This window comes from Rhincodon typus, chromosome 30, assembly GCF_021869965.1.
Source record: "Rhincodon typus isolate 14 chromosome 30, sRhiTyp1.1, whole genome shotgun sequence".
In the NCBI taxonomy this organism is placed as follows: domain Eukaryota; kingdom Metazoa; phylum Chordata; class Chondrichthyes; order Orectolobiformes; family Rhincodontidae; genus Rhincodon; species Rhincodon typus.
This window is the reverse complement of record NC_063361.1, coordinates 11,682,402-11,694,211: the sequence shown is the minus strand read 5'-3', so window position 1 is coordinate 11,694,211 and position 11,810 is coordinate 11,682,402. Positions and strand designations below refer to the sequence as shown.

The 11,810-nt window shown below is 42.5% G+C and overlaps 1 protein-coding gene across 1 annotated transcript; it reads right to left on the bottom strand.

Moving 5' to 3' along the window:
• Positions 1 to 1,177: 1,177 nt before the first annotated feature.
• On the bottom strand, positions 1,178 to 6,313 carry fzd2 (frizzled class receptor 2). Its single transcript, XM_048614587.1, has one exon. The coding sequence runs from the start codon at positions 5,657 to 5,659 to the stop codon at positions 3,962 to 3,964; it is 1,698 nt and encodes a 565-aa protein (XP_048470544.1). The 5' UTR covers positions 5,660 to 6,313; the 3' UTR covers positions 1,178 to 3,961.
• Between the last annotated feature and the right edge of the window lie 5,497 nt (positions 6,314 to 11,810).

Genomic DNA, 11,810 nt, shown 5'->3' with positions numbered 1-11,810 from the left:
AAGTGAAACAGGGGCAATTAATCGTGCTATTCTTTAACAGTGTGTCTCAGTTGGTAGCAGCCCTTGACTTCAACTGAGGTTATGCGACCACATCCCAGTTGAAGACTTTAAACAGAATCGAAGATAACACTTCAGTGTAGTACCTAAAACATACTGAAATTCCAAAAGGTACCACCTTCAGACAAGATCATAAACAGACGTGTTTCTGTCTATTCAGTTAAGTAGTAAAGATCCTATGTCATTTTTAAAGAACCTGAGGACTTCTCCTAGTGTTCTAACCATCAATCATCACCAGAATAACAGATTAATTGGTCCTTCATCTCACTGCTGACATTGTTATCTCACTGGTCATAGTTTCAATTATGCTTGCCTATGTAACAGAGGCTGCAGTTCAAACACAGTTTAGATGAAGCACAGAGATGCTTCCCAGACACGGTGTTATTCCATAACACAAGTGACTTACCATTAGAAGTGAATTTTTTTCTCCTTCCTAAAAAGGGAACTTGAAATTTACTGGAGTATATTTGACCTTGAAATCCAGGCAGCTGAGAAACTTGAAATCAATAACATTCGTGGAAACACTCCTGTGGAAAGGGGTTAGCCAGAAGATTGGTTTTGAGGTATTTCAACAAAGTATTGCAAAAGAAAAAGTGCAAATGGCCACAGGCCAGTTTTATCAAAGGTTAACCAATCTGAAGAATGGTGAAGTCAAACCGTCAAATTTCATCAGAAGAAAAATGTTGAGATAAAACGAACAACCATTTTTAAATGTGATCAAGGAACAGGCATCTCATATTTGGTTTAAAAAGAAAGTATTCCATAGAAAAGGGACCCATCCAAACATTAAAAAAAACTGTCCGGAACCACAGCACAGAGAATGCTGGTGTGCTGAAATGTAATGGGCAACATTTGATTATCCCAACAGCTTAACTTAAGACACAGCAATTCTGTGAGAAAGGTAAGTGGGCTCAGCATAATTCTGATTGTATGGTGCACAAAACTATTTTCTTGTAAAAGGTAACAAATGTAAGACATAATATGTTATGACAAGTACGGAAATAGGAACAAAAAACAAACATAAGTTTCCCTTTCTTAAAAGAAAAACAATTAGGCATGATGCAAACAAAAGTGGATACCAGAATCACATATTTGCAACACCACACTGCTTGAGTCAATATGCCAATGAAAAGGAGTGCTTTAATGAATGGATATAAAGTCTCGGTTCCATTAGATACAGGGGGAAAACTGATTTCCCAGATTGAACAAAAGATTTGTGTCTTTACTTGGTAGGGACTGAAACTTGCACTGAAAGTTCTCTGTTGGATTGGACTTAGTGTACAAAAACACATTTTTCCTGATGTTCTGGAATTCTTCATTCATTGAATTATATGAGGTCAATAGAGAAGTCAGTTACTATTCAGCCCTAAACCTTGCCTCAGATTTTGCAGAATTGCTCTGGGGTACAGATCTGACCTTTAAACAACACACCATATGAAGAAAAAGACTTAAATTGATCCTTTAAAAGTGTTCTCTCTTGTATTAAAAGATACTGTTCTTTGAAAAGCAGATAAAAAATGAGAAAGTTTGGAATGCCACTCAGTGCCACCAAGCAGGAAAACAGATGTTGTTATACCATTCATCTTGAATTTGATCATACAAGAACCATGCAAATGTATTTGCATCTGAACAGAACCACTTAAGCTAAAAAGACACATTTAGACTAGACTGTTTATGCAGAAAGGTTATTTTAAAATCACTTCTACTAGCCATTTGGAGGGCAAGTTCCACTATTTAGGTCAGTTTTATACATGTTACCAAGACCTAATTCCAGTTATGGAATGAAGTACAGCTTAGTGCTTGTGACTAACTTGTTTATTGAATTGGGTGGGGTGGGGTGGGGTGGGGGGGGGGGGGGGGGCGGGGATGCTTGGTGGGGAGATACAGGCAAATGTTTAAAGGGATGTTTTGCTAATTTAAAAAGAAACATTTATTTCTCAGTCTCAAATGGATTCAAGCATTCCCTTGCAAGACAATGGAATTCCTTTAATAGGCACGAGCCAGTCAGTCACAAGGGGCAAGGAAACAAAGCTAAAAAGTTACGTTCCTTAATTCCACTGGTAGCAGTACCCAGAACAAAATGGATTGGAGTGGATTTAATAAAATATTTGATCTGAAGATGGACTAAAAGCTTGCAAACATTGTAGAAATGCGAGAAGTGGTAAGTAAAATTCTGCAACTAAAACAAAAGGAACTTTTTTTGGGGATTGTGTGCTGGGAGGGTAGGGGGTTGGGGGGATGGTTGATTGATGAAAATAGAATTCCATCAAGAGTCTGATTAAAAAAAAAATGTTGAAAGATGGTCGATGATATTTCAGCTTCTTAAAAAGAAAAGCTTGTGGGGAAAGCAGTTTAACAAACTGCCCCTCTGCTTCTGAGGTGCCCTGACAAGACAGGATTAAGGCCATGCAGATCCAATCCAGAAAACTTAATGTTCCATGTCCAGTTGTTTGACTGAATCACAAACGTCTGCACATACTCTTGAAAGAGAACGGAGACAAAAAGACACAACTACTTTTAACAGAATACTCACCGAGGCAGATTTAAAATAAAAGATATTTCTAAAGGGATACCCCGCACTCCCCAAACAAAGAGCAATAAATTGTCCCACAGGGGTCACATCGGCTTACGACATTAAAAAAAATGCCATTTGTGCCTTTGGGGACTTGGTGGAAAACCTTATTTAAAGCTATAAATGACAGTGGTTAGTTCATGATGTGGAGGTGCCAGTGTTGGACAGGGGTGGACAAAGTCAGAAGTTAGTTCATAACAGCACTTTAATCTCAAGTGTCCTTTTCTAGATGGCTTACAGCTAAAGAAATCAAAAAATAATAGAGGCCCCACACAAATCCCTTATGTGGTAAGGAACCTGTTAGTAGGATCCCAGCCTAGAGCTGCTCACCCTTGGGGAAAGAAATAAAAATTGCAGAGAAATGGGGAAATATAATGAATTTTACAAAGAGTTTGGAGATGTCCACTTACCCCCAAAGTAAGAAGGTCATGAAATTCCTGATTTTGTACAAAAAACAGGAACTTTATTTAAAATGGGGAACTGAAAAAAAAATGCTGAATATAGAAACAATTCTACTGATCTATAATTATAAAGAATTATGATCGAATACGAAACTATGAACGTACCCAGCCTGAACAACTATTTAAAATAAAAGCACTTAGTGCTCACTGATCGAAGCGAACGTGTGCACAATTTTAAAAAAGACACTTGTGCGTGTCACTGCATCTCTTCAAGAATTCGGCGATCCAAAAATGGTCTGGGACTGCTCAAAACATGCATATACAAAGAAAAAAAAACTATGTGCCTCAACTTTTAGTTCCTCAGGAGCATAAACTTAGAAACCAACCTCGACATTAAACACGAAGTTTTTTTTAAGGGGAAAATAAATCACGTTTGCTGCAAAAATAATCAGTTTTGTTGCAAGCTCCCTGCAGTTGTTGAGGAAAAACAGTTCGATTTCGGGGACAGAGAGAGAGAGCTGGGCAACAAGTTTCAATAGATTCAATCCTTGGTCATCTGACTAACTCCGTGATTTCTACATCACCTCAACGATTTACCTTTATCAAACTAACTCCAAAAAAGAGTTCCATTGAGTCAAATAATAAAAAAAAAATCGAGTTTCAAGTCTCACTCCTTGTTTTTTGTTCCCCCCTGGAAATCCACTGGCAAGTCGAATCAGTGACAACTATAGAAACAAAAAAAATTCTCAAGTAGGATTTTTTTAAATACAAATATATAATTAAATTTTTTTACAAATGCTATTTACAGGTTTTATTACACCTTGGGAAATTATCCTAATGCAAACGTTAAGTAAAACTTTGTGTTTCTTCTTAAAAAAAAGGAGAGAGAAAACAAGAAAGAGAGTCCCGTGTTAAGTTCAGTCCCGCTCTCTCACACGGTGGTCTCACCGTGTTTGCTGTTGGTGAGCCGAGTGTAGAATTTGCGCCACGAGTGTAAGGTCTTGCCCGACCAGATCCAAAAGCCCGAGGTGATGCCCACGATAAGGGTCATGAGATATTTGATCATGTAAACCGTAAAGTCCGGGGTCATCCTGGGGTAGTAGTGGAGGGGGCAAGGGATGGCATAGCTTTTGCAAGTCTGACTAACCCAGCTCCTCTCCCACTGCTCCCTGAACGCTTGCTCGTAGAAGTAGCAGGCGATGACGATGGTGGCGGGCACGGTGTAGAGCACGCTGAAGACCCCGATCCTCACCATCAGCTTCTCCAACTTCTCAGTCTTGGTGCCGTCGTGTTTCATGATGGTACGGATGCGGAAGAGCGAGACGAAGCCGGCCAGCAGGAAAGAAGTGCCGATGAAGAGGTAGACGAAGAGCGGAGCCAAGACGAAGCCCCTGAGCGGGTCCAGGCTGTTGAGGCCCACGAAGCAGACCCCGCTCAGCAGGTCGCCGTCGATCTGCCCCATGGCCAGGATGGTGATGGTCTTGACCGCCGGCACGGCCCAGGCCGCCAAGTGGAAGTACTGAGAGTTGGCCTCGATGGCTTCGTGACCCCACTTCATCCCCGCCGCTAGGAACCAGGTGAGGGACAGGATGACCCACCAGATGGAGCTGGCCATGCTGAAGAAGTAGAGCATCATGAAGAGGATGGTGCAGCCCTCCTTCTTGGTGCCCTGGACCACCGTCTTGTAGCTGTCCTCGGAGAACTTGTCGTTGCAGACCACCCGGTTACCCAGCACGAATCCCGCGATGTAGGCGATGGACACCATGGTGTAACAGCCCGACAGGAAGATGATGGGCCTCTCCGGGTAGCGGAACCGCTGCATGTCCACCAGGTAGGTGGTGACCGTGAACAGGGTGGACGCGCAGCACAGGCTCGACCAGATGAGGATCCAGATGCGGGCGAAGCGGATCTCCTCGTCGTTGAAGAACATGTAGCCGTCGGCGCGGGAGGGTTCGCACGGGGCGCCACACTCCTTCTCGCCCAGGAACTGGTAGTTGAGGTACGAGGGGACCTTGAGGGCCCGCGGGCAGTGGAAGGGCTGCTGGCGTTCGGAGCGGGGCGGCCTCGGGGTGCCCAGCTCCTTGACGCTCAGGGTGGGCAGGCTAGTGACCAGGGCACCTCCGGCCGCTCCTCCTCCACCTCCTCCTTCCTCCGAGTGGTTCTGGCCCACGCACAGTTGCTCGGTGCCGTGCACCGGGAAGTTCTCGCAGCGCAGCCGCTCCGGCCACTGGAAGCCGAATTTGTTCATCAACGCCTCGCAGCCTTGCCTGGCCCGCTCGCAGATCGAGCGGCACGGCGGGATGGCCTGCTCCAGCACCGTGCACACCGGCGCGTACATGGAACACAAGAAGAACTTGAGCTCGGGGGAGCACTGCACCTTGACCAGCGGGTAGAACTGGTGCACTTCCAGCCCCGCGTCCTCCTGGTTGGTGTGCCCCAGCAGGTTGGGCATGATGGTCTGGTTGTAGGCGATGTCGGTGCACAGCGGGATGGAGATGGGCTGGCAGAAGCCATGGTCCGGGATCGAGATGCCCCTCTCCCCCTGATATTGCCCCTTCACTCTCCCAGAACCGCACAAGAGCGGCCACACCACACTCAACAGTCCGCCCAGCAACACGTTCAAATGCATCCCTCCAAACAGAGACTCCAATTGTTTTTCTTTAAAGAATAATTTTTAAATAAAAATCACAAGAGTCCTCCTAAGTCTCAGTCAATTCTGCAACATCTGGTAGCTCGTTTTCTTTTTTGTTTTTGCAGAAGAAAATCCTGAGGAGAGGTGGAGAAGGAAACTTAAGAGGAGTCCACGCTGCTGACCAGCTCCACGCACTCACTCGCTGCGCCCCCGTTAAACGACTGTCTGACTTTTTCTTTGTGCAACTAACATCATCTCAATTACACCGTTTCAAGGGACCCGCTCGAGGAGGCAGGGCTGCTGCAGAAAGAAAGGCGGGGGGGGGGGGGGGAGGAGGACGAACCTTGAAACAGACCCACAGTGCACCCCACCCCCCCCCCCCCAACCCAAGCCAGCCAATCAGGTTAAAAATTGACGACCAGCCCTCAGGGCAGGATTGGCTAACCGCAACATCATAATCTCAGTAATTAGATGCCAAACTACACCACCTTCACTTAAAGCGGCAGCTTGCTGGAGGAAGTGTACTGTGTGGCTTTGACAACAGTCCTCCCGATTACTGCAATTTACATAAGAAGCTCCTTGGGCTCGAAAAGTCTCGGGGAGAGAGAGAGAAAAGAAAGAAACGCACAAAAACTTTTAAGGAATCCCTCTTGCGTCTAGTTTTTTTTTTCAGTTCCGCCGTGCTTTCAATCTCAAGAGAGTCTGTGCTTTTCCAACTTTCAATGTGGGAGATGGCGCTGCAAATCTTTCGCCTGCTTTCCCTCACCCGCCCCCCCCACCACACCAACTTTCTTAAAAGAAATACAAGTGCCGCTCATCCAGAAGGGATTCAGCGCCGTTGAGCGTGTGCGCATTTCGAGCATATCCACAGGGATAGGAAGGGGAAGATTGGGAAGCGGTATGGGAGTGATCTTCCCAACAGGGTTTTGAAAGGCGAGAAGTGGAAATATTTTCACTTGGGGGAGTTGAGTACAAGGCTATAAAACAGAATAAATTCAATAAAGAGTTGTGGAAGAAATTTAATTCAAGGCGTGGTGATGTGCTGGAACGCACGACCACATAGAGGAGTCGAGGCAATAGGTATGGATGCATTACAGGCGAAATTAGATGTGTGCGTGAGGGATAAAAGAGGGATATGTTGGTACTTAAAGCGAGATGAAGGTAGGAGGAAGCTGGCGTGGAACCTATTACATCAGATGACTTGTTCCTTTGATAAACTCCATAAATCCATCTAAAGTATGATTAGATTGATTGCTATTTCATTCTGTGCCCCACTTTAAAGTATGTGAAGTAAATTCTTCTGTAAAAATACGATTAACAATTCATTTCCAGTATTAGGGGTGTGCAATTAATACTTATAATATTGAACACTCTATTAGACGTTGGTGTGGAAAACAACACATTATGTGAGAATTTCAGCCACGTATTACTGAGGATGCCTCGGTGTAAAACTTCTGCAAGCCTTTAGGAATTTTTAGATAGGACTTCAAGCACGAACTGCAACCTATAAATCTAGGCACATTACTTATGTGCATCTGATTTATATCAAGTAAATGCGTGCGTTAGGTCTGGAATTTTTGCATTAAGGTATTTGATAGCAGTTCCTGATCAGCAGATTTCTTTGAATCCATTTAAAGTTATCTGGACTACTTGAAGCATAAGGAAATCAAAAGGCCATTTGATTGCACTCAAGAGGTTCCTCTGCCATATAGATCATCGACTCAAATAAAAAAAACAAGCTGGAAAAGCAGAACCGTTTTGTCTGACACATGTCGCTGCCAACATTTCAACGGCTTACCTCCACCAGATGTTTGGTGGAAATTCCATTTACATGTTTAACCAGGATTTATATTGCACACTGGCACCGTTACAGTGACACAGCAGGAACAGCTCTGAGGAAATTCGGGCCAGTGGTGTAGCATTTTGGGCAGGATCATTAGTCAGAATCGCACAGAAATATCCTAACTGAAATATGAGTCTTTTCTTTCTCTTTCAGACAGTGTTTCTTGCCTGAATCTTTTGCTTTCAAAGGCTCGGCAAACCCGTTGAGAATAGACTGGTGTTTATAAACCATAATGCAAGTCCACACCATTTGACACTGAACCAATTGCTATGTCTACAGCGCAAGTTCAAAACAAAGTTATATCTGTAGTACATGTGGAATTGAGGCTGCATTTTATTAAGTGGTTACATCTGAGCAAGCAGTCACTCTCTGAACCCAAATAGTTTAGTGTGAACACGGTTTTGGAGATCCCACTGGTTCAAATGACCGGTATGTCTGTTGTGTCTTTCTGTCATTTCTAGCATTTGTTTTACGTTTGCAATGGCCTAGATTCTATATCTGTTTTAGAAGTCTAATCGTTCATAAACAAAAGGAGATTTTTTAAAAAAATCAATTTCCATTCCATTTCTACTTTTACCCAGAGTTCTTGGAAGAAAGTTTAGAAATCTAAACCTTCCTTTCCAGTGTCACAGGCCCTGTATACATTGGGGTGAACATTTCTTCAAACTTACAAGTCCATTCTCTCCTCAAAACATTTTAATTTAAAGTGATATTTTATAGATCATTTCTAAAACTTTTCTTTCACTTTACAATTGCTAGATTTTAAATCTGAGAAATTTGGTGGCAAAAGATTACATTTGGAGTTACAGTAATCCACATTCAGGAGACTAATTAAACAATCACTCTCTCTTTCTAAATTTGCCAGACAGTCTCCTTCAGAGCATTGTTTCTTTTCTTCACTACTCTTTCAGAATATGAGCTGGTCATTCAGCCCATAGAGTCTATTCTGTCATTTGCTTAGATTACAGAAGATATATATGTTAAATCATCCACCCAGCTTGGCTCCCTCAGCTTTATTAACCTTGCTTAACAAAATAGGTGGAGCCCTTTTCTTCCCTCCCCAAAAAGGCATTTCTCCCTTCACAGCAAAATTATACCTCCTGTAATATTCTGAGCTTACTCAAGGAATCTTTTCCTGAGTTCACATGGATACCTTTCATATTTTTTCCACTTTTTGAAGTTGGCAGAGACACTCCTTGTATAAAGGCTCTGAGTTCAAAAAGATGCTCTTCTAACCTCCTCACTCAAGTCACAGAGGTGCCCTGCCTCCCTTCCTCTCTAACACATTTCTTCCCATTGGTCTTTTCTCCACTTCTTAATTGGCACCACTATCAGCAGCTGAGTCTAAGCCCCATGTCGATTCAGTGAAATTATTGTGAGATTAAGTGTCCCTGTCCACAACCTGTGGTTCAGAGTCTGTTCAGAGGATAAAGCAACAGCATCAGGTGAAAGCTGGATGTTAAGACTGGCTGTGCAAGCAGCATCAGGGAATTGGAACATTAATCACCCATTGAGATGGCAAATCAACTATTACAAATCTCATGATTCAAAGGTTCATTTGCTACCACAAGGGGATAAGCACATACATTTCAACAATGGCCTGGCTGCACTGCTACTTCTATTCATCCAATTCTATCATCCAATTCAGTGAATGGACATTCTGAGAACATTTGGAGGAATTACTCTTTTGTTAACAAGACAAGCATTTATTGCCTGTCCTTTATTGCCCTTGAGAAAGTGTTGGTGAGCTGCCTCCTTGAATTGCTGAAAACCATGTGATGTAGCTAAACCTACAGTACTGTTAGGAAGTGACAGTGACAGTGAAGGGATGACAATACAGTTTGAAGTAAAGATAATGTGTGACTTGGATGAAACTTGCAGGTGGTGGTGTTCCCATTCACCTGCTGCTCTTCCCGTTTTAGGTCATGAGCTTGATATCGAGGTACACCTTTGTGAGTTGTTGCTGTATGTCTTGCAGATAGTGCACATTATTGCCACAGTGTGCCAGTGTTGGAAGGAGTGAATGTTTAAGTCAATAAAGAGGGGTCATCAAGAGACTGTTTTGTCCTGGATTGTACATGCTTCTAGAGTGTTATTGGAACTTTATTCCTCCAAACAAGCATTGGGTATTCCCTCACATTTCTGACTTGTGCCTTGTGGATGGTGTATTGGCTTTGGAGTGTCAGGGGGTGAGTTACTCATCATAAAATTTCCAGCTGCTGACCTGTTGTAATCATAGTATTTATATGGCTAGATCAGTTAAATTTTCAGTCAATGGTCACCTCCAGGGTATTAATTGTGTCCAGTGACAATGACATTCAGTGTAAAGGAGAAATGGTTAAATTTTCTCTTGTTAAACATGGTCATTTCTTAGCACTCATGTTGCACAGATGCTACTTGCTTCCTATCTAATAAAGGTTGAATGTTGTTTAGATTTTGTTACATCCTCACAGGGATTGCTTCAAAACCTAATAGATTTGTATACTGAACATTGTGCAACCATAGCAAACATCTCCACTTTTCATGTTATGGTGAAAAAGGCAATTGAGGAAGCAGCAGAAACGGCTGGATCTACAGCACTACCCTGAGGAAATCCTGTAATGATGTCCTGGAGCTGAGATTATTATACCTCAATAAATGCAATTATCTTCATTTGTGCTAGGTATGCCTCCAACTAGTGGAGAGTTTTCTTCTGATTCCTATTAAGTTTTAATTTGTTAGAGCTACTCAATATCACACTCAGACAAATTCTAGCTTGATGTCAAGGGCAGTCACTGTCATCTCAACTCTAGAATACAGCTCTTCTGTCCAAGTTTGCACCAATGATGTAATGGGGAATAGTGCTCCAGACTTCAGGTTTGTAAATCATGATGCACATGAGTCATATAGAATGGCTAGTGGTGTGATGACAACATATTAGAACACTGGTGGCCACACCAAGCAGGAATTAAGTGAGACAACAAGGTGCAGGGCTGGATGAACACAGCAGGCCAAGCAGCATCATAGGAGCAGAGAGGCTGACGTTTCGGGCCTAGACCCTTCATTCTCATTTATATGTATAGTACTGTTCCAGTATGTAAGATTGCACATCTCTTCCTATATTAGTGATTTGAAGGAGTTGGCTAAAATCTCTTTTCCTTACAAACTTTCTACCCTCTTCTGCTCTCACTTTCTGGGAATCCAATCTCTTGCTGATGTTTTCCTCCAGCATCCTCTCATCTTGTTTAATCAGTTGACAATTACTTGCAAACTCACTTGATAAATCTTGGCAGGCTATGTAACTGCACAGATCCATTCTGAATCAAACAGTCTATTAATTCACGTGAGCTCTGCTTCTTCCCAATTCGGTTATCCCCCTGACCATAACAGCCCTGCCTTGGCTCAGTTACTTCAGTGTAGATCATGGAATAAGGCTTAAAAATATACAAATTGTAATTGAATACCAGAAGTGTTCTTTAAAATTGAAGGTCATTTTTCCTGATAAAGGGTCCCAACCCGAAACATCGACATTCTTGCTTCTCTGATGCTGTCTGACCTGCTATGCTCCTCCAGCTCCACATTTTATAAACTCTGACTTCCAGCATCTGCAGTCCTTGCTATCTCCAGGTCATTTTTCCTATTTATTTGTGTGTCTCTTAGGATATAGATCTGCTAGCCATTAAGGTTACTAAAGTTTTCAATTACTTTTCATCATTAAAACATTGTAACTCAAACTGATCCAGCCCCGCTACCCATCCAGCCACTTAAAGCATAAAATAAATACATCACAAGTCAGTTAGACAGCTTCTACTAAAATATTTGCAATAGAAATACTTCTTAAGGTAGATAAATAGATCACACTTACAATGCATTCTGTAGTAAATCATTACATAATTCCTGATGGAGCACAAAATCCAGAGATTAGAAACTGTTCAGAGATTCACATGGGTATGTACACAAAACTACTCCAGTTGAATGGCTTCAGGTTTTCCTCCTGCCACACAGTTCATCATAGAAACACTATACTTTTGGGATAGGATTTCAGCAGATGTCAGTGCAGCACCAGTCACAAAATATTGTACAACCATGGTCTTACATTGTGCTGACAGCAGAGTCATAACAGTATGAAAGCTATATCTGGAGAGGTTTTGTTATATATAGCAGTATGATACCCATCAGAGAATGGATGCAACTCAGGTCAGAGTGAACTGGACAGAATGTGATGCCCCAATGTTTCAACAGAGAGGTTCCCTGGTGAATGATCATTCCCAAAAAGTATTAAAGTTATCAGCCCACGTCAGCTTCTGTTTTTTTTTCAATTTAAGC

Excerpts from the sequence above, each read along its gene's own strand:
- fzd2 (XM_048614587.1), bottom strand. The coding sequence starts at position 5,659 with ATGCATTTGAACGTGTTGCTGGGCGGACTGTTGAGTGTGGTGTGGCCG.